This window comes from Hyperoodon ampullatus, assembly GCF_949752795.1.
Source record: "Hyperoodon ampullatus genome assembly, chromosome: 1".
In the NCBI taxonomy this organism is placed as follows: domain Eukaryota; kingdom Metazoa; phylum Chordata; class Mammalia; order Artiodactyla; family Ziphiidae; genus Hyperoodon; species Hyperoodon ampullatus.
Window position 1 is genome coordinate 154,771,234 of NC_136914.1, and position 23,749 is coordinate 154,794,982.

The following is a 23,749-nucleotide window of genomic DNA, read 5'->3' on the forward strand; positions in this document are numbered from 1 at the left end:
TAATCTAACATTTATCAATTCCTAACCTGCCTGTCTTACAGAATTCAATAGTTTCATTGTTTGCTGCATTTTTGAAAGAATCCTAAGCTTGTGGTAAATTCATAAATAGATGTTATTCATCTTAACCCCTATTTTCTGTGAAATGTTTCCATCTCTCTGCTTCTCTAAACTTAAAATACCAAATCAATAATGTGTCATTATGAGCTCTAATAAAGGAAATAAAACAATAACCTAAAGCAAAAAACCTGCCCCAAGTGACACCAAAAACTCAACTCCTGAAAGAAGTCTACAAAATTAATCAATTGATTAAATCTGTAAAAAAATTTTTAATGTACAAAATTTGGTGTTGGTCTCATTTATAACCAACACAATTATCTTCTCCTTTTCCTACCTTTACAATCATGTTCCTCATATTGCAAGGCTAAACAAATATTTGCCTATAGATACTGAATTTTGAACGTTTCTAGATGAACAGACAGAAAGAAAAGAAAATGAAGAAGTGTTGGAACTTAGATGTTTCCTGAGTCCAATTCCATTGTTCTTATTATACCACCCTGACCAGTGCTAATTTCTGGGCCCTAGCTGTAGGCATTGCTATATAAATACAGAGAAAAATACTTCATATAAGTTTCTTGGAATGTTGAAGGCAAATGTGACAAACTCTAAGAATAATTACTTAGAAAAATTAATTAATTGGGGATTTTGTACCCTACTTTATCATCAAGGATAGTAACAAATCACAGAGAATACCCTAGATGATTGTTAGGACTTGGCTCATGCCAAGAAACCAACTTCAGGTTTCTCTAAGAACTGTTGAAAATCTGAAGAAACAGGTATTAGAAAAATTACACAAAGCAAAGGTGTTTCTAATATGTCTTAGCTATGGTATTTGGTAGAGTAATAGCTAATATTTACTGAGAACTCACTGTGTGTCAGGCAAGATCCTAAGCACCTTATACGAATAAATTTATTTAGTCTTCGTAACAATCCTGTGAGGTAAGTATTAGCAGCTCATATCAGCTACATAACTGGACTTTGTCCATTTCAACAGCTAAGGCCTATCAGAACCTGCCAGGCATAGTGCACTGACTAGGCGTGAGAGGACTCCTTCATGCAAAGCAAGGCAACAAGGAAGTGCGACACTGGAACCACCACCTCTCCAAAACAGCTCCAGTTTTTCCTGGGACAAGATCAATCCACTCGTGTAAAGCACCAACCACAATTCACTCTGTCTAAAAATATATCCTCTGTTTGAAAAATGGCATTTTATTCGTCTATTGGAAGGAATAAAACCTGGTCATTTTATATGCATCAACACAGTCTGCATTAAAGAGGGATAACCATGCAAAAGGTGCTTCTATTTAGCTTTCTGTTCCAGAAGATAACACATCAATGTTGAAAGACAGTCTCCATTCATCCTCTGATGAGCATTACTGGGTACTTTACAAATGCATTAAGATTCACAATGGAAAGTTTTCTTCACATACCTTATTTTTTTCCTCTTAGGTGAAATTTTTGCCATGATTCATTAGAATAGCCAAGAAATATAAAACTTTCAGAAATTTTTCAAATGTTTCCCAAAAAATAATAAGACTTTTGATCCACTTAGAGCTTTTAAAATTCTCAACAACATTGCCTCAATCAAAAAGATATACATTTCCACACACCGGGTAAATTAACATTAATGATAGTAACATTTGCAATTTCCTTGCAAACCAAGGAAAGATTAAATTCCTGTAGTAAACAGAACAATTGCATGCTTCAGGGGGAAGGGAAAAAAACACCAGAAGATCCCTGGTAGCTTCTACCTCTAGGCATGTTTTGAAACCTCATAAGGGAAGGACCCAAAATGCAGAGGATTCGTGTCAACAGCCATATGTTATGACAGTGTTGTGTTTGATGGGGTCTTCCATCTTTCACCTGTTTATACAAGGATAGCTCATGGAAGAAGAAAGATCCTTCTTCAAGCTTCTGAAATTTTAACCAGAAAAGCATTGAAGTGAACAAAATAAAATACTATTTCTCAACAGACACACCATGTGCTAAAGAACAAGACAGCTGCCATGAAGTTGTTAGGACTGTCTGTCTATCCTAGCAACAAACTACCCACAAAAAGAACCACCCCATGAATGAAATCCACTTACTACACACAAAGCTAATCCGTAGCACCCTGATAGGTGTCTCGGAATGGAGGAAGAAGGTAGTGCCTTTCTCTGAAAGGTTTCGTCTATCCTACACTGGAGGGTACTTTGCAAATAAATCAGTGCCCACCATGAATCACTGTCATTCTCACACAAACTCCAGTGTACTAAGTATCCTGGGAAATACTTGGGAAATCCAGACACTGAGCGACATTAGCATGGCCAGGCTTGGGAGAACATGAAAATCAAGGTCATAAGTGAAAAGAGATGCACACAACAATTCAAACTTCGGACTTAGAAAGGTCAAGAGGTGATGAGAGCAGAAGTTCCTGCCTTGCATTTGGCTAAAATGACTGAAGTTTCTATACATTAACTAATTTCCAGCATCAAAGGAAAGTTTTGAATGATAACGTTAAGGAAAAGATCTCCTAAAGACAGACATACATGTATTTACATGTATTATTCCACAACTGCCCTCAGAGGTTAGTTACATTGGCCATATAAAATACAATGTGTTTTCAGATATGGCTAGATCTTTCAAGAAGTATAAAGGTCTTCTCTGTTTAATGTAATTTTTTCCTCTATACCTGACAAAAACATTACACATCCTTTCAGGCCTGGATCTCAGTCATCTTCTTGTTGTGGGTCCCAGCAAATGGGACAGCTGGGGACATGACTGGAGTGATGGTATGCAAAGCTAATATTTTGTTTGTTTGTTTGTTTGTTTTTGCGGTACACAGGCCTCTCACTGTTGTGGCCTCTCCCGTTGTGGAGCACAAGCTCCAGACCCGCAGGCTCAGCAGCCACGGCTCATGGGCCTAGCTGCTCCGCAGCAGGTGGGATCTTCCCGGACCGGGGCACGAACCCGTGTCCCCTGCATCGGCCGGCGGACTCTCAACCACTGTGCCACCAGGGAAGCCCCAAAGCTAATATTTGTATTAACGTTATTGTTAATAAAGAATCCTTACAAAATAATTCTGCATTCCTGGTTCACCTAATATCCAGGTAATACTCCCTTCATGGTGAGTAGTTTTAGCGTTCTGGATGAAAGTATTCACCTGTAGGCAAGAAGTAAATAGATAGTGGGGACAATTATGTTTCAATGCTCAAGGTTTTCTTTGTTGCTGTTGTTTTTGTTCCTGGTTCTTTCTTAAAGTTAATTCTAACATTAGAAACTATAACACAGTGAAACTAACATTTTGTTCCCTAGCTCTAGGATTGCTCAAATTTGGAGTTATTACTAAAACTTAACTAAACACTAAACTGCTTTGTGGAATTTGAGAATTTCTTGAAAAATACTGAGAAATTTCTTGAAAGAAAGTACATTGTTTAAAACTGACCTGGACATTCTGGAAACGTTCTCCAGCTATTGCGGCTAGCTACTGAGTCTTTAATTTTTTTCCTCAGAACAGGTTTGCAAAACTATTTCATTAAAGTAATTGCTGAAATAGCTTAGATCAGGCAATTTACACATATTGGAAAGTCACTAGTTTCTTTTTGATTTTTCTCCACTATAATCAAAGTGACTAAAAGGTTAAGAATGTTGAATAGATTTTAGAAGACGAGTTTCCCAGGTAAGGAATTTCTGTTTCCTTTCATCTGAGGTCTAATGTTTGATTTTTTAACCGTCTGGATTAAGAGACAATATATAAATTAATCTAAATAAATTAGTACAATAGAATCTACGAGTCAATGATAAAAATAAGAGAGGAGACATCGTAATTGCTTTGTAATCCAAACAATTTGATTCTCTTAATAACAGACCACTGACTGGGGAATATTCTGCCTCTCTCATCTTCACCCACTGGTGGCTCTCATCCGTCCTCCTCCCATTCCGGCCACATCACTGTGGAGTCACAGTGCTTGTGGAAGACAGTCCCTCCTACCTGCCACTCATTCTACTATTTCACCTGAAACGTGGGACTGGCCTTTTGCTCATTTTCCTCAGCGCAAGGGAGATCAATCTTTAACTTTTAATCAGATCTTCTTTAATGACTAGTGATTAATAGAAAAGAAGAACAACCCACCTTACAATGGCTGGCCAAGACCAGACTTATGAAGGTCTCTTTTCAAGGCAGTGCCCTACCTCACTTCTGACCTGTGTCCACTGGGCCAGAGAAAGGGCTCCCCTAACCCTGGAACTCTGCAGCCCTGAGAGTTCAGGAAAAGTCTCCGCTTCACGTGGCATTCCCACCACCTGGTCTTCTCTTCTGTCTCAAACTTAACACTCCCCCATTGTGGAAAGACAAGCGAAAAGATTGGTTTAACCTGTGGCCAGAATTTCTCTTCTGAGAAACAACTGTTTTGTTTTTATTAAAACACTCCAGTGTACTATTTAGAAATTTTTTAAGGTTTTTAAATTATTATTTATAAAGAGAGGCCTAGGATATGATCAAGCAAACAGAATTGGAGGAGGAATAAATCTACAATGGTTGCCTGAAACAGATGAAGGAGGCCGAGAAAAAGAGGACTAGGTGTAGATCAAGGTCACTGAGAGAGAAACAGGGGTGGCTAAATGTGGCGAGAAGCTGGCGCTCAAGAGAGGATGGTGGGTAAGGCTTTTCCACACAAAACAATTATTTAACTTTTAAGTACAAGAATGAAAAACATTTTGTTCTAGTTGTTTGATGTGCTGGATCAGGACGTGACCGTGACGTTTTGGGGTTTTTTTTTTTTTTTTTGCGGTACGCGGGCCTCTCACTGTTGTGGCTTCTGCCGTTGCGGAGCACAGGCTCCGGACGCTCAGGCTCAGAGGCCATGGCTCATGGGCCCAGCCGCTCCGCGGCATGTGGGATCTTCCCGGACCAGGGCACGAACCCGTGTCCCCTGCATTGGCAGGCTGACTCTCAACCACTGTGCCACCAGGGAAGCCCCAACCATCACTCTTTTTTTTGCCCCAAGCCTTCAGTTAAAGTTTGTACCCTCACAGCCCAAGGCACTGGCTCTTCTGAGAAGTGAAACAGGGTGGTGTGGGTGTGAGGTAATGGAGTGTGGGAAAGGGACAGCGCGGGAGGGAAACAAGGCACACAGTAGTCAATAATTCAGCGGAAGGACCAAGTGGACACAGAGCCTTTCCTTCCACATCACCGTCCCCGCCCAGCAATCCTCCAGGATAGAGGAGGGAGACAGTGAGTTCCTCCAGAACATGAGATGGAGACACAGACCATTTTTATTTTAAAATCCTAAGATACTATGACCCCAGCAGGCCATAGAGCTTTGGAATTTATGAAACTCCAACCCATTCTTAGGGATGTGGTCTGTTCTTCTGGCCCTTATGGCAGAATTACAGCGCAACCCTACTTCAGGAGGGATCCTGGGGCGCTAAGTTAACCAGCTGGGGAGATCAATTTTTATTTCTACAATTACATATTCTGAAAAAACTCATTCACTATAAATAATTCCCCTTTACTTTAAAAAAAATTAGCAACCTTTTTGCTTTTCTCTTCATGCTTAAGTGAAAGGAGCTGAGCTAAAAGGAAGAAGGATGAAGCACTTATTCCATCATTTTACTAGTTCTCTGAAACAGTCTCTCCCAAGTAGGATGTGTAACCACTTAGAGATTGTAAGATGGTTCATTATTGTGTGGAAAGAAAATGTTCGAAATGTTATGTGTTGTATAATGTTCATAATATCAGTATATATATTATGTAAGTAACTGATAAATAAACATGTTTTGGGAGCATATGTCCACATTTTAACTTTTTTTTTTACAGATGGAAGGGAGTTTGGAGACTACTGATGTTTAAAAAAAAAAAGCCCAACCATTTATTCTATACAAGGAATTATTTCAAATGGATTTTTTATGAAGGCAAATTTGTAGATGATAAAGTAAGATTCTGAATTTACTTAAGCCAAATTACTAGTCCATTTACTTTTGATGGGAAACAATTATTTGCTCTACTCTGAAATAAGCAAATAAGTCTCGCCTTCCAATTTCTAAATTGAATGTCAAATAAAATGGACAACCCCCAACTAGCCCAAAAAAGTAAATTCATTTGAAGAACTAATTTATCATTCCTTTATATGCCCTCAACAACTTTACAAATCTTAGGGAAATTGGTTCCAAACATAAGGAAAAATACATAAGAAATTTAAATACTTTCAAGTGGCTTGTTTTTTGCTGTTGCTAAAATCACTACTGGTAAGAAATCTAACAAGCAGACTTACTTTGCACACAGTGGAATTTTTTATCAGTTGATGTCACAGAAAGGCAAATATTGGAGCTGCAGTTCCACAAGGGCACTCACTCAAACCAGTTTGATACAGTTCTGTGTTTTTAATAAACATTTCTTTTGAGCACAGAAATACAAGTTATGTATGTTGAAATTATTTTGACTACAAATTGTAATGTTATAAAAGTGTCATTGGGTTTTTTCAATGTAGCATTTTTCCATGTGTAAAAGAAATTCAATTATTATAGAAGAAACTAAGCCATATTTAGAAGATACTACTACTATTCCCACCAATAAAATAATGTTAACAACAATAAAAATATTAATAGCAGCTAAGACTTATTGAGTGCTTATTACATGCCAGGCTCTGTTTTGTGCACTTTACATGTATTAACTCAGTGGCCCTAAACCCAGGCTGCCCATTATGCCTGTTGGAATCACCAAGGGAGAGTAACAGAAAAAAATGCCCAGGTTCCACCTCCAGAAGGGACTCTGACTCACTCACACCAACTGGATGCTAACCCCATTGGTGGTTCTAATGTACAGCCAGCATTGAAAACAAATACTTTAACACAATCCTGACAACAATCCTTGGAGGAGGGGGAGTTATCTTTATTTGATACTGAGGGAAATGACACACAGTTCACAAGCAGCAGAACTGGGATTTGAACCCAGGCAGGCAGTTTCCAAAATTTAAGCTCTTTACCACTAAGCTCTACTACCCCTCAAAGACCACAAACCACTGAGTATTTAGGTGATGCTTTTATTCACGTGGCATGCATAAAAGATCATTCCTGTAATTTCTTTGCAGTTAGATTTTTTTGAAAAAGCTTTTGCGTAACTCTGGCTGAAAAAACAAACAAGATTTTGATCATGGAGTTCCTCTGGTTTGCACTTGACTGGGAAGCTGACCAAGCCTTAACCAGTGCTGAAATCAGTGATTTCACTGTTTGCTGCTAAAAGTGATCTCCCCACTTGGCTAACTAGTGCCCTAGGATCCAGCCTGCAGCCAGCTCTCTGAGGCTTGACCTGTACTTCTTCTTCACTCTATTTACCAGGAAAGTTCATATAAATAACGCAGGTACAGATATAAAACAGGAACAGTTCCTTTTCAACTGCTATTTCTCCTCCAGGGCAAATAGGCTTGAAAGTTCAGAAGCCCCTGGCCAGCAGTTTTCCTTACTGCTCTCCTTATGTACTGTAGTTCAAACAGAAGCAAACAGAATACACAGTTGATTTAAAAAAAAAAAAAAAGCAGGAGGTGTAGGGGAGGGAAGAAATGAAGAAAACCCAGTTCTGTGTTGTTATCACTTGTTTTCTCTGGTTCACAGTCACATGCAAGACGACGTTGCATAACGTTGCATAAAGTTACCTGAATCAGACCACAAAGCATTCTTCCTGCTGGGTCAGGCTGGCTACAGGTGGTCTGTCTCAATGCCAGGGGCAAGGAATAAGGCAAGTAGAACTTAATTAGAGGAAAAATAGATGATGGCACCATATCTATTTAGAGAGGAGAAATACTATCCTCTGAAATGCATGGGGCATAGGGTGTGACCCAGGCAGTTATCAGCTAACAGGAGACGTGGAGTATCAAGTAAGGGCTTTAAACCTGTGACTTGCAAGGAACAAGGGAGCAAAGAGACAGAGTCACAAAGTGGCATCCAGACATTCCACCCTCCGTGGGGTCTGTGCCATGTCACTGCAGTGTTCAAGTAAGGCATTTTGTGATAGGATTTGATCAAAGAGATTTAGCCAAGATATGGAGCCCAGAGGAATTTTATTGAGCACAATCTGCTAGCCTCCGTGGCAGGTGCATTTCCCGTGTTATCTCATGGAATCCACACAATTCTGAAAGGGGGCATTATTATTTTTCAGCAATATTCTACTGTAGCTCAAGTATTAAGTAGGTAGCATGGATTTGAAATGAGGTATGTTTGCTTCTAAAACCTCTGTTCCTTCCACTCCGTGACACAGTCCCCCTAACTCATTGTCTCTATTCTGGGCTTCAAGTTTATTTCTTCAACCAGCCTCAGTGAAGGCACTTCTGAGCCACTGGCAGCGGGGGGGCAAGAAGCCTGAGGTGCAGACTCACTTGCTAGCAGGGATCGAGGTGTTCCCTGAGACTCTAAAGCCATGAGTAAAAGTTCATTTTCGTACTATTTTTGCTCTCTCAGGTTCTGCTTCTTGAGAGGCTCCCACTATCTCTCCTCATCCCATGCAGATGGCAGTGCCTGACTCTGGTCACTTGCCAACTACTTCCACCCCAAAGCAGTCCAGTCCACTCGACATGACTATGTGGAAAGCTATGTCCCCAACAGCTGTGTAACAGGCTCATGAGGTCATTTTTGTCTTTTGTCATTCCCTTTTCATTACTATTCTTCAGGGCCTTGATTAGCAGACCAGGGAAACACACTCTATTCATTCAGCAAGAATTTATTGAGCATATACTACGAGAGCAGAAATGTTCTAGGTGCTGAGGACATGGAGATAACTAGAACGCAGTCTTTCCTTCCAGTACCCTAGGGCTCTGCTCACCTGTTCCAGTAAATGCTGCCTGGTGACAGGTCCCTGACTTCCTCACTGGTAACTTCCTTTATGGGACGGCCAGGACAGGAGCCCAACAACAGCTGTTTGCCTCAGAAGTGTTCCCTTTATTCCCACTATTTCATGCTATATTCCAGAGGCTTCTCTTCTGGAAAATTTACTGTATTTCCTTCAATCTACCTCTTTTGGGGAGCTAGCCCTCTTCTCAGAAGGGCAAAATGCCAAGAAAGGAATATCAGGGCAGTTCATGGTCTGTAATGGATGGAAATGTCTAACTCGTTTGAGCAGCAGGTTGGAGACCCACCCAAGGATTAAATTAAATGAATCGAGGAGGGGGCGGGGGAAGAGACATTTTTTCAGCCAAAGTCCTTACTCAGGATTGCTATTTTACATTCAGTAGAATTCCCACTGACTCTTGATTAAAAACTCATTTAATATGGGAGGGGTTGTGGCATATTAGCATTTCTTAGCAGTTCCCAAAATTACAATGCACCTGTTACTAAAACCTGGAGCTGCGTCAGAGCTTCAGAAACAGCAGTGAGGGAGGATGGGAGGAGGTTTAACTTGAACCTTAGCTTAACTTTGACAATGATAGAATCACTTTTGTGCCCAATTCCCTTCCCATTTTTCACTGGGTGTTAGCAGTCTCTGAGTTCTTAAACAAATTTATCCGAAGGAGGATATTTTTTTATTCATGGCTTAGAGACAGTCTCAAAAAAAAAAAAAAAAAAATCCATCTGTTTCCCCAGTTTCCCGTATAAAGCTAATCAACTAAGTATTTAATCACTCCTCATGTCAGAATCAAGACGGAGGTTTATGTGAAATGCTCAGCTAGTTAAAAATAAGACCTATTCACTCACACACAGAAGAACAATTTGAGAGCTGTGAATTTTTATAGTTAGTAGCAGATTAGCTCTAACAGCCAGCATTAGAAAACAAAAAGGAAGCAAATATACACACCCAAAGACAAACCAAAAAAACAAAAAAATTGTCCAAGTATGCAAGACGGAATGAACAGGTATCTGAGGGCAGTTCCCGGGAAGACGGAACTCCTTTTGATGGAATTACTTACCCACACAAGTAGAATTCCCATTTCCCGAGGGAGAGCCTTCAGGACAGCTCCAGCGCTGCAGTGCTGAGAGGCTAACAAAACTAAATTTAAAAACTACCGGCAACAGAAGGATAAGGAACAGCAGCATAATCTTGACGGGCTTGAACTCTCAATAGAAAATAAGTTGACTCCGCTTGAGCATAGCCCAAGCAAGGTGGGTATGTCTGACCCCCAGCGCGTCCACCCAGGTTGGCCTGCAGCCCTGGGGCATCTTTTCCTCTGCTGCCCTGTTGCCCTCGAGCTCCTTCTCCTTCAACTCAAGACAGCGTCAAAATGCAGCCTGAAGGGGACACTCCAGGGAAAGATTTCTTTATCTAAGTTTTTGGGAAGCCGGTAAGAAATACCTGACACGCTTATGACAAATTTCGCAGAGTTTAACAGCCATGCACTGGAGGCCTGCCGCGGACTTCACTGTGACAGGCAAAGCAGCAGGGCCAAGGCTAGAGAGAGGAAAAAAAAAAAAGGAAAGAACTGGTGGAAAGTTCCAACCACGACCCTTCATGAGGCTGAAAGAAGAAATATGGACATACGATTCCTCCCCAAACACGGTTTCTCTTTTGGAAAAGTAGAGTGACTCCCCTTTCCTTTTTAAAGCTTTTCGGCTCCACCCCTCTCCTTTAGCAACACTTGAGTGAGCCTCTGTTTGCAAATGCGAATGTGGGCAATTCCAGCTACAGGAAAGCATGGACGGTTGCCAAGGAGGAGATAGCTGGCTATTCACCATAAACATTCCGGGCAGAACCAGGGGGAGAGCAAGGAGGGGGCTGGGGAGTTGCTAGTGATGTCTTGGAGGTACCTGCTGAATATTGGCTACGTTTGAATATCTGGAAGGATGGAGACAAAGTTAAACCACGTTGTATAAATCAGTGGTGAACAGCACTGCTGATAATGCAGAGTTTAGAGCAATTGATCACTCACCTGAGCAATATTAAAGAAAAATGACCTTCAGCTCATTATTTGAATGAATGTCAACACCAGTGCACATTCCTGGAGCTTAATCTTTCTCCCTCCTGTATATTTTATAGCGGAATTTGAAAGATTATTCTTTCCAAATCAAAGGGAAATCCCTGACGCCAGATGAAGAGCTACAGTATGCACAGACACCTTTTCTTTCAGCAGGACCATAATAAAACATCGTGAGGGGCCAGGAGTGCAGGGAAAGGAGGGGATTGTTATCATAGAGCAGTGTTGGAAAAAATAAGCTAATAGCACAAAATCTGGGAAGCATTGGAAATCCAGCATAGCTGAATGCTGTTCCTTCTCAGATAGTTTAGGCTATCTTTTCACATCTCAGTGATAAAAAATAAAAGCTGCAAGTGTGGAATAGCTGTCTCCTCGACCACTTTCTACTTGGAACAGCAGCAGTTATTTCTTCAGGAGTGCACCCAGGACCCAGAAATATCCATCTCAGGCAAACCATTTACACCAGATTTGATGAACAATGGAAATTTCTGCCAATTTATTTCATCCTGGAAAACAAGCTTTCATTTAAGTTGCCCAGAGGTAGTGTTCCCAGTGCTAGTCAAAATGTAGATAAAGCGATAGTCACAAAAATAACAGTCACGCTGGTGAACACCCCTTATGGAGAACGGGAACGACTCCAAGCCTTTTACTCATGTTTAATTATGTTCTCGTCATTTTCAAATACTGGGTCACTTTTCTGAAACAGCTAAAGTCAGGATTCCTCTGATTTCAGCCAGCCTCTGCCAGGCAGCTCTGACCCCTTACAGGAGAAACAGACCCTAGGGGGCAGCAGAAGTCACGGGGTTGGGGAGGGGGGAATACGTGGAATATTCCATTGCTTTCTGGACTCAGACTCAAGACTCAGAATGAATGTCCTACAAATACCCTGCACTGAGTTACTAACCTTGTTAATGAGCTTCCCCTCCAGCAAATGCATTGCGGGTGTCACAGGTGACAGCAGTAGAAGGAGCTTGCTTAGAGGACAGTCTATGTTAGTGGAGAAGAGAGAGGAGAATAACATGAACACAAATATGAAATAACCCACAAATATATTCTATTTGGATTTTGAATCTCTCATATTATTTTTGTTGTAAAAAATCTTGCTTTCTGAATTACATGTCACTTGGGCTAATGTGGTCATTAACGTTGAGCATAAGCCCCTTAGGAAATGGTGGAGTCAACATGGGTATGGTAGATGCTGTGATTAGTGACTCATGTTAAAGGTCAATCCCAGCTCATTCAGAGACAACCTAGGGTTGCCCAGATGGCGAATACATAGGACAGGGGCTACCACCTAGAAAGGACATCCAGAGATATTTAATAAGTCCATATTCTTATTTCTAAATAAAACTAGACCTCTCCTGGACAAATGAACAACCTCCTTATTTTAAAGCTGCCTAGAAATCTATTGTAACTTTATGGGTTTGAGCTGCCTAATACCTTTTAGTTTCTGGGATTGAGTCAAATTAACTAATTCATTGATTAATTAAAGAGCTCTATGTGATAGGCCACTGTAGGGAATACAAGAAATAGAACTCTTGGTCCCTAAGTTCAAGACCTTGCTGAGGTTGATTAACCACCACAACAAAGAAGAGTCTATGAGTAGGAACTAACGAATGACCAGTCACCAAGTATTCTGAGGGTGTCAGGAAAGAAGGGGAATTGCACAAACTATGTGGACCAGAGTATGCAGCAAAGCTTTCTGGATTAATTAGGAAGCCTCAGACGGGCCTGGAGAAGGAGGAAGGCCATGCTGACAACAGGATTTGTGACAGGACAAAGAAAAAATTGTTTATTTATTAGATCTGTAGATCCTGAGGTGATGCAGTTGGATGGGAGGACCTGCTGGTAGGTCCATGAGAGAGTTAGATGTTAATGGCAAGGGGACAGCTCTGAATGCTTTTAAACATGAGTGGACATCAATAGGAGAAGGGAGGCTATTGGGAGATATGTTTATGTGTGCTGGTCATCAGTCTAACTCTTCAGATAAAATTTCCCTATTGAAGCACAAAGCACTTAATTCTCCTGGCTGTACACACAGCTGTTATTAATCATCACCACCACCACCCCATCAACAGATTGCTTCCAATATGTCAGGCATAGAGGAAATACAGATGCTTTATTCACATTGCTTCCATTCCTCAACACCATCTTTCAAGGTGGGTATTATTGCCCCATTTCACAAGTGAGGACGTTGAAGATCAGAAAGGTTGAGAATTTTTTCCAATATTACACACATTTATGGAGAATATGAATTCTGAAATCATGATTCTCTCCTCACTAGATGGTGTTTTAGATCAGAATAAACAGGCTGGGATATCATCAAAAGAAAGATGTATATGCTCACAGGAACCAGAAGTGACAAGGCAGTGCGTTTTGGTAGGAGTGACTATTAAATATCCATCCACAGAAAGAGTACACAGATTATTTCACGGTCCACTTCTATCAATAAGTGTCAATTGTATCGGGACAGTTCCTACAAGATTTGAAAACATTTTCTTTTTCTTCAAAATGAAAGTTGTTGACATCTGTCTGGCATTCTTAGCAATTCGTACACGGCAGAAATTGAAATAGTATTAAGGACAAGAAATTAGGATCCCAGGCACAGGAGTTAGCTATCAAGGGCAAATTACAATTTATCAAGATATGAATACCAGATATAAAAATTGTATTGAAGAAGAAGGGCAACTGTGCTCCTTGGTTTTTACCAAAATGAGTTGAAAACTTATATCCACAAAAAACCCTACACACGAATATTTACTGCAGTCTTATTCATAATTTCCAAATTTTGGAAAATGTCCTTCAATAGGTGAATGGATAAACAAAATGTGGTACATCCATACAATGGAATATCACTCAGGAATAAAACAAAATGAACCATCAAGCCACTAAAGACATGAGGGAATCATAAACTCATATTGCTAAGTGAAAGAAGTCAATTTGAAAGGCTACATACTGTAGGAATTCAACTATATGACATTCCAGAAAAGGCAAAACTATGGAGACAATAAAAATATCAGTGATTGCCAGGGTTTGGGATGTAGGAGAGATGAATAGGGGGAGAACAAAGGATTTTTAGGACAGTGAAACTATTCTGTATGATCTGATAATGGTGGATACAGGCCATTATACATTTATCACAACCCACAGAATGTACAACAGGAGTGAACCCTAATGTAAACTATGGACTTTAGTTGATAATAATGCATCAATACTGGCTCATCAATTATAGCAAATGGACCACATTAATGCAAGGTATTAATAGTAAGGGAACCTGGAGGGAGGGGGAGGGAAGGCAATATATGGGAATTCTCTGTACTCTGCACAATTTTTTTTGTAAACCTAAACCTGCTTTTAAGAAAAATAGTTTATTTTTTTAAAAAGAAGAATACTATGCTTAATGCACAGATTAAGTAATACCATGCTTCTAATGAAAGAAATCAGATTTTTAAAAGTACTTGGTAAACAAGAAGGAAAAGAGAAGTCCTACCCATGCTCCATCTTTCAGCTAAGTCCACCCCAATCACCTAGAAAGGTTCCTCTGACCAAGAGGAAGAAACAAGCCTTCAGAAACTGGGTATTTATTTTTAAAAGAGCCATAATAATCCATAATATAGAATTCCTAATTCTGTGAAGCAGCAACAAAATTTAAATTAAAAAAAAAAAATCTCGTTTTAGACTGTGATCCCAGCATGCCTATTGGTTTGCAACCTCAGGAGTTCCTGGGTGAAAATCGAAACTGGCCTCTGAACACAGAGGGCAAAAGAGAACTAAGAAAGAGGCAGACTACTCCTGATTGGTACGTGGCAGGTTTAATAAGTAAGGGAACTTATTTACAAGGCTTGTCTTGGGCACCCACAAAATGAGTAAATCTTCACACTAACCCCCTAAAATCTTCAGTTTTTCTGTAGAGGCCTTAACTGAGTTCAGTCATGTATTCCATCCAGATGATCTCAACAACACATTGTTCTCTCAAGGCCGAGTCCTTGAAATGGCTCCGGCTACGAGAACGGTGGGCAGAACATACATTCCAAGGGCAGGGGAGGGGAGGCGATGAAGAGCCTCAGGTCAACTGGTGGTCACGTCCTCTTGATGACCTCCTCCAACAATCCCTCCTTCATTGTTCTGTCAGGTATTTTAACTTCTAAAAATATCAAAAGTTAATGGAAAGAACTCTGACTTTTCTATCATCCACAATTCTGTTGTCCCTTGGTATCTGCAAGGGACTGGTTCCAGGACCCCCTCAGATACCAAAATCCAAGGATGCTCCAGTCCCTTATATAAAATGGCTTCATATTTGCATATGACCTACACACATCCTTTCCTATACTTTAAATCATATCTAGATTACTTATAATACCTAATACAATGTAAATGCTATGTAAATAGCTGCTATCACGTGGCAAGTTCAAGTTTGGCTTTTTGGAACTTTCTGGAATTTTTTTCCAAAAATTTTCCATGAATGGTTGGTTGAATATGCAGATGTGGAAGCCAGAGATATGGAGGGTCGACTGTACAATCTTTCCCCTGACCTTCAATTCTGCTGAATCTATAGAAAGCATAGTTCCATTAAGTATAGAACATCTGAAGTCTTGACAAGAGTACTACAGATGCTATAAATTATATATAATTTCATATAATTAAAACTACTTGCTGGAAACTCATGAAAATGCAAACCATATTTTCAGCTCTTCCTTTGCTTTTATTATATTTATTAAACTGTGAAGTAGTATCTTCTCTCCATTCCTCTACCTTCAGACAGAAATTGTGTGAAAATAATCATGGTTTACAACTTAAAATTGGAAAGATGTATAAAATAGATGGTGGAGAGAAAATATTTGAGTAAATGATATATTTTTAAAGTTTCAAATACCAGACAAACAAAATAAATTAAGTTGCTTTCATTTGGTTTCCCAGCCTGACTTCCAGTTGAGATGCATTCACGTTTTATTTTATTAAAGTAAAATTTATACAAAGTGAACAGATTTTAAGTATAAAATCTGATGAATTTTGGTAAATGTATATACACATTAAACCAACACCTCAACCAAGACAAAACGTTTCCATTACTGCTGAAATTTCCCTGTGCTCCCTCCAGTCAACCCCACCCAAGTCCACAGGCAACCATTGTTCTGATTTCTATCATCATAGGTTAGTTTTGTCTGTTCTTGAACTTTATAGAAATGCAGTCATACAGTAGGTTTGCTTTTGTGTCTGACTTCTTTTGTTCACCATAATGCTTTTGCTATTTATCCATGTTGTTGTGTGTATTGGCACTTCATTCTTTTTTTATCTCTGGGAAGTATTCTTTTGTATGAATAGATCAAAATTTGTTTATCCATTCTCCTGTTGATGGACATTTGGATTGTTTCCAGGTTTGGCTCAATGAATGTTTTCATTTCTTTTCAGTTAATACCTAATTACAGGTTCATAGGGTAGGTATATGTTTAACTTCATAATAAGCGGCCAAATATTTTTCCAAAGTGGCTGCTCCAGTTTATATTCTCACAAGCAATACGTGTGAGTTCCAGTTGTTCCACATCCTCACCTACATTTGGTATTGGCAGTCTTTTTAATTTTAAACATTTTAGTAGGTGTAACATAATATCACATTGCAATTTTAATTTGCCTTTCCCTGATGAATATTGGTGTTGACCATCTTTTCAGAAGTTAATTGATCATTCATGTATCTTCTTTTGTGAGATGTCTATTCACATCTTTTGCCCATTTCTTTATTGTGTTTTAAATATTTTTATTGATTTGTAGAAGTTCTTTGCATATATCCTGGATACAAATCTGATCTATGTATTACAAATATGTAAATATGTACATCAGATCTATGTATTACAAATATTTTATCCCAGTCTATGCCTTATCTATTCATTTTCTTAACAATATCTTTTGATGAGCAAAAAATTTTAGTTTTGATGAAGTCCAGTTTATCATTTTTTTCCTTTACAGTTATATTTTTGTCTGTGTTATCTCTAATAAATTATTGCCTACTCCAAGCTCTCAATATATTCTCCTATTTTTTTCTAGGCACTTTTAGGATTTAAGCTTTTATGTTGGGGTTTGTGATTCATCTTTATTAATATTTGTATATTATATGAGGTTGGAGTTGAAGTTTATTTTTCTCCACATATATATTCACTGAATATATAGTTAAATTGGGGAAAAGCTGACATTTTTACAATATTAAGCCTCCCAGTCTCAAATATTCTATATTTCTCCATTTATTTAGGTCTCCTTTAATTTCTCTCATCAATGTTTTTGACTTCTCAGTGTAGAGCTTTACACATCTTTTGTTAAATTTATTTGTATTTTACATTTTTTGAATGCTCTTACAAATGAATAGTCCTCTGATTTTATTTTCTAGTTGTTCGTTGCTCTTTTATAGAGATAAAATTGAGTTTTATATATTGACTTTGTATCCTGAAACCTTGCTAAACATTTCCTGTACGAGTATTTTTTTCATTGAGCCTAAAGCCTAATGTTTTGCTTACAATACCAGATGTAAAATTAAAAATATGATACAAAATCATGGGGTTTTTTTCTCAAACATCAGCTATCTTTACTTGCCATCAGTCAGGAGCCATCATCAGGAATAAGATGAAGAAGAAAATCTTCCATTTAGTCCTTATGAAAAGTAGACATTAACTCCATTTTAGAGAAGGTAACTATGAGGTTAGAGAAGTTAAGGATCTTGCCCAATGTGTCAGAGCTATTAAGTGATGGAGATGGACACAAACACCATGTCTGTCTGACTCTAGAGTATGTGCCTAAACCACTACTCTCTAGGGCCTCTTTTATTTCACTAATAATGTGAAGATGTGTGCCCATTCCCCATGCCAGCTCCTGAGACCAGGGCATCAACAGGAAAATATGGGTTACCACAGCCACCTTCTATTCTCTTTTTGTCAACTTCTTTGGTGTCTCCTTATGTTTAAAATTCTACCCATTAAGGTCTCTCTGGCTGCTGGTGAATGCCATAATTTGTGTTGTTTGGAAAATGAAGTAGCCTTTTCCAGTGATCCATAAAGTTGTGCCTGGAGATAATAAGAAAAAGAGGCAGCCATTAAATGAAATAAATAGATGTCCGGATTTTCACGGAAGTTTGAAGCAGTGCTCAAGACAGGGAAGTGAAATGTGATTATAAGAAAACAAGCCCAAGAATGAATGCAAGTGAGTATCTTGTTTGTGGAATAATCAATAAGGTGGTGTTATTCCAAATTCTACACAAAGACTTTAAGTACATTGGAGAAAGAAGAGAGGAAGGAATTTAGCCACTTTGGCTGAGACCAAGACATGCTGGGGCAATTAAAACACTGAATCTCGGATCCTGTGACAGCTCACCTGAATTAAATCTATGTCAAGGAAAAGATTCATTCTGTCATAGGTCACCTGTGGTTCCAGTTTCCCTGGGTGCATTCATGTGTTCATTTTAAACCTTTCATGAAATGTATCTGCTAAACCAAGAATAACAAAATTATGCAACTCTGGCATTGTGCAGATGAAACCTCTTATGTGCAGTATTTTAAAACTATACATCAGAATCTGACTGCCTTTTTTATTCAAAGGAAATTTACATTGTTTCCCCAGAGTTTAAGGACCAGTTATAATCTTCATTCTTCATTCCCTCAAATGAAGGTGATTACCATGTGTATATACAAGTAAACGTTACAGCCTCAGTCCTCCCATGTGTGCTGAGGCAAAAAGAAGAATGAGATTATCATACCTGGGTCTTAGGCCACAGCTTGTCCAAAATGTAACTTCCAGCAGGGAATCTACTCTACAATTATGACCAAAATGAACAGAACTGAAGTTTTTGATAACCTAGCCCATTCACAATATGACAGACTTTGGCATGATTCCTAGATTATACTCTTGTTCTATATGTTGAGAAATGATATGCTTAGTTTCCCCCCAGTTGGTAAATGGTCAGTTTTATATTACACATATGTTGATCTGGTATTAAAATAAGTCTGACCTTTAGGAGCCGCCTCGCATTTGGTGCAACCTTGTTAGCAAGCCATTTGGCAACACATTTCAGAGCTGTAAAAATATTCATAGGCGTTGACCATGTAATCTCACTCCTGGCAATCTCTCCCTAAAGGAATAATCTTTCCACTAAAAAAAAAGAAGTTATAATCATACAAATAGGTATTGTTAGTCATGATAGCAAAAATTAGGAACAGCTTTCATTTACAACAGAAATAGTTAAGAAATTATTACGAGAATGTGATGTAGTCATTAAAAGGGAAGTGTTTACCACAAAATTAATAGAAAAAATACAAACTCTTATCTATCCTACAATTACAGTATTTATTATTTTGTATAACAGATAAGAAACACAGAAAAATTGAAAATAGTTTATTTGAATAGGCAGTGACATTATGGGGGGGGAACCCCCCATAATCTTAAAGTTAAGATTGTGTTGTTTAAAGCTGTAATTTTAAAGGCAACTTAAGTAAAATATCCACTGACTTCAGATGAAGAGCATTATGTTCAGTTCTTTTATAACCTAAAAATCCTGCCCTCAGGTCTGCTGCCTCTGATAGTGCTCTCCTTCTGACCGCCTTGTTTATTAAAAGGAAAACCACATTTAGAATGCAATTCCCTTAGAATGTTTCCCTACCTCCAGCGGGGCCACACTTAAACTACTCCAAATTCCATCTGGAATTCAACACTTCATAGGTAAGGATCATATATCTAGTCTTGGTAGTTCATGTCAAGAATGTTTGGGAGTCCAAAACATACCCTCTGTTTAAAAATTGAGATTAAATTAAGATACAGTAATTCTCCAAAGCATGTTTAGTGTAAAATTTCAAATCTCCATATTGTTAGAAAATTAATTTCAATCCATCATATTATATATCTCCAGCTTTGGAAGAGAAACACAAAGCCTCAATGCTACAGTTTTTCTCTGACAATTTTTAATAAACTAGATGTTTACTTGACAAAATTATTGAAGCAGGCATATGTGGGTAGAAACATGAGCCTAATCAGTACTGTTTTATATGATGTTTATATTTTTACCGTACTAACCTAGTTTTCCTTCAGTCTATTTTTTGATGTAGATGTACAGATTTACTAAAGCATTTCCTTCAAAATTCCTTCTAAGGATATGTGGAGTTGGCCCTCCACTGTGTTTCTTCAAGATGAGACATTTCATTACTTCCTAACAAGCTTGTCTGTTTAATAGTGTTAAATGTTTCTCTTTTCTTCAAATAAATGTTAAAGTAATAATGTAATGTGGTTATGAATTTTTAAAACAAGTTTCCATGTGGAATGTTTCATCTGTAGCAAGTATTACATATACAGTAATCTTTACCCACATCTGAGACTTCAATGAGAACAGTTGGTCTCATGATTCACCCTTCTTTGAGAAAAACATAAATACTTAGAATAAGAAGCATAGCCCACAGGAGGGTAGTCAAATATGGATTATTTTGGCCTAGGGATTAAAAGACAAAGGCAGGGCTTTGGGCTGTAAATTGAAGATTTTTTTCATTTGTGGGGAAGAGCATAGTTTTTTATTTCCCACATTTACTGAGAGGAGTACCAAAAGCATAGAATCAAATCAAAAGTTAGGAATCATTCTTAATGGATCAATGATAATTCATGTATGAAAGTTTATAGGGTCTTCTGGATTTGCAATATATTTATAATGGGCTTCGCATTTATCTGAAGGGATTGGTGTAGTTTGAGTTGTTCTTGCAGTAATACAGGAATCAGGTTCTACTTCCTAAGCCAACGGACTCCTTTACTCTGAAGAAAACATCAATGACATTAATTAACTCATGATCACACAACTAAGAAAGCTTGAACTAGGAATAGTATCTGGATATTATAAATTTCCCATTTCTTTTTATGATTCTAAAATTATTATTGCTTGGTGACTGGCTTATTTTTATTTAAAGTTATCTCAGAGGGAGCTACTCCAAGTCTCCTACCAGATTCCTAAGTCATATGACCAGCCATACATCTTGTCAATACAGAGATAGTGCCTGGCACAGAGCAGGCACTCGGTATATCTTTGTCAATTGAAGAAATAGATGACTAGCAGGTTAAAAGTAAAAAGAATAGGAAAACATCTTGCTCTGTGTGTCTTTTTTTGAGACCCTCAAAAATCTACGCATAGGCAAATACGTTCCAAAAACCCAATAATAGCAAAATCTTCCATGGGCCTGATAGTTTTGGCTTTCCCTCATGGAAGTCATTCCCAAAATATAGCATCAATCTAAGGTAAAAACCTGCCTGATCATTTGGAATATTCTGAGGAACTCTTAAGGGGAGCGGAGATGTATCACTTCTACCCTAGAAGGAAATGAGGCCAATGGGAAGGGGGAGCAATGCACCCATGTGAGAAGCCCTGTGACCCCACGCAACCTCCCAGCTGCCCAGGGAGAAAAGCCAGCGTGTTGATCTCAACCTTAAATGCCACAATGAGAGAGAGAATCTAGTGTGTGGCATCTGAGTCCCATAGCCAGAGACACACCCTGTTTTCTATCACAGCTGTCCATGCTGTTCTTGGATGGCGACAAGGAGGAGGCTGATGGAGAGCAAAGTCGGAGGGCATAGGGGTGACTTTAGTGCCTGGATTCACTTAATATTTGAACAAGTTGATCTTTGGTAGAATTAATCCATTTAAAAGTGGAACTTCATTTGATGGCTCTGTTCCTATTTTTTCCAGCATGCTACAGGGCTTGGAGCAATTCACACTTATTGACTCTGTACCTAACATTCACCTGGAAGTTACTGATAAAAACAATAAATAAATCAAGAGTCTGAGAGCACCGAGCTCACCAAAAGTCAATAATAGGCCTTTTACTTAGTTTCCTGTAAACATGCCATTTATTCTAAAATGAATAAAGGAAAACCTTCAGCACCTAGCAATCTATTTCATGCTTTTTTAAGGTTACTGAACACCCAGTTAATCGCATTCCAGAGAAGGGTGACATTTCTGGGGCACAGAAAGAATGGTATTCACAGCTATTTCCCCAATTACATTTACTACCTTGAGTCAAGAACATCCAGTTGATTGCTTAAGGGAATGTATCTCACCTGAAATCCCCTTGGGTTGCATGCATTTGTTTTATGCCGATGATGTTGAGTCAAATTCTACTGGACATTTAGTCCAGCAACTCTTAACCAAATTCTGTTCTCCTAGTTTAATATCTGGCTTCAGGTAATTCACCTGCATGAAAGTGAGGAAACGTGGGTACCAATAATGGCTCTGACCTTGGATAAAATGCTTATCCTTCTGGGTACTAGTTTCCTTCTCTGTAAATTAAGAGGGTTGTACCAGACAACTTCTAAGGTGTCTTTTGGCTCAAAGATAGTATGTGCTGTGACTGGCAGTGTAAGGGACTACCAGTTACTACCATCGTTCATCCACTGAAAGGAAGAAATCACAGCATTTTATAAGGAATCATGGAGAGCCAACTCCAATATCCTCTGTTACCAAAATAAGGAAAATGAGGCCAATAGAAAAAAAAAAAAAAAGGTGTTCTACCAGCTAGATAGTGGTAGAACAGGCTGAGACCCAAATCTCTTGAGATGTTGTTGGGTACTTCTTCTATAAGACGCTGCCAAGCACAGTTCTTAAATCTCGTACTGAAAGTGGAAGTCCGACATCAGCTAAGGAGTGGAATCACATTCCTCTTCTCTCTGTTCTTATTGCTCTTTGCTAATATCTCTTTCAGCATTTACCACATTGCACTGTAATTAGTTAGGCGTAGGTGTGAACAACAGACACATACATACGCTCACCCCCAAAGGCACTTATGCACACTTTAGACTGTGAGTTCTTTGAGGACTTTGTCAACTCTAAGGAGTTTTACACATAGTGGGCACCCCATAAATGTTTGCTGGATATCACTGCATGAAGTGCTTCTAGAAGAATGTATGAGAGGCTGGGAGTACCAATATTTACCCCTCCTCTGCTCCATCTTCTAATCCCCGTCCAGATTTTGCTCCAGTAGCTTATAAACACAAACCCCTGACACCTACATGGAGATCACAGTGACAGCCTTATTATTGGAGGCTCAGTAAATCTCAGTGTACATGATGCCCTGGTGAAGGTAGATTAGCAAACACCAGTTGCACTCAAGCCAAAAAGAGGCTTTATGCTTCCTCCCTTCTAGCCTTGGGAGCCACCCAGACAAAAAACTGGATCCACAAAGAAACTGAGCTTGCAGAAGACCACAAGCTGCCTCAGCAGCCACCCAGGCACCCACAGAGCAGACAAGGAGACCTGTCTTCTGTCCCAGCCTGGGTATGAGCATCACATGAGACCAGGCACCATGTAAGACATCTGGTCCTGACCAATCCACGAGGTGTGCTGGGCTGGGGGTTGGAGATGCTCAGGTTTATGAGGCTGCTGCCTGGGCCCAGGACCAACTGATGCCTGACTTTCACCAGTCATGTTAGCAGCTCCTCTTCCTTTGAAGAAAAGGCTTGAAGAAGGGGGGAGAGAAAAAAATACAAAGAAAACAACAACAAAAGTGCTCACCAAGGGCTTCCCTGGTGGCGCAGTGGTTGAGAGTCTGCCTGCCGATTCAGGGGATGTGGGTTCGTGTCCCGGTCCGGGAGGATCCCACATGCCGCGGAGCGGCTGGACCCGTGAGCCATGGCCGCTGGGCCTGCGCATCCGGAGCCTGTGCTCCGCAACGGGAGAGGCCACAACAGTGAGGCCTGCGTACCGCAAAAAAAAAAAAAAAAAAAGAGCTCACCAAAATACCTCCTTGCACAAAAATATCAAGATGGAAAACTAGATTCTCCCCCCTTGAGAAACCATTATTAAGAAGAAAAAGAAT

General features: G+C 39.2%; 1 protein-coding gene across 1 annotated transcript in view; it reads right to left on the reverse strand.

Moving 5' to 3' along the window:
• Window positions 1-10,056, reverse strand: part of EGF (epidermal growth factor) — a gene marked incomplete at both ends in the record, with an annotated part of 91,858 nt that extends 81,802 nt beyond the window's left edge. Inside the window, one exon of the mRNA XM_079707682.1 lies at window positions 9,930-10,056. Coding sequence (XP_079563808.1) covers window positions 9,930-10,056 — 127 coding nt within the window. The remainder of the gene's footprint in view (window positions 1-9,929) is intronic.
• Between the last annotated feature and the right edge of the window lie 13,693 nt (window positions 10,057-23,749).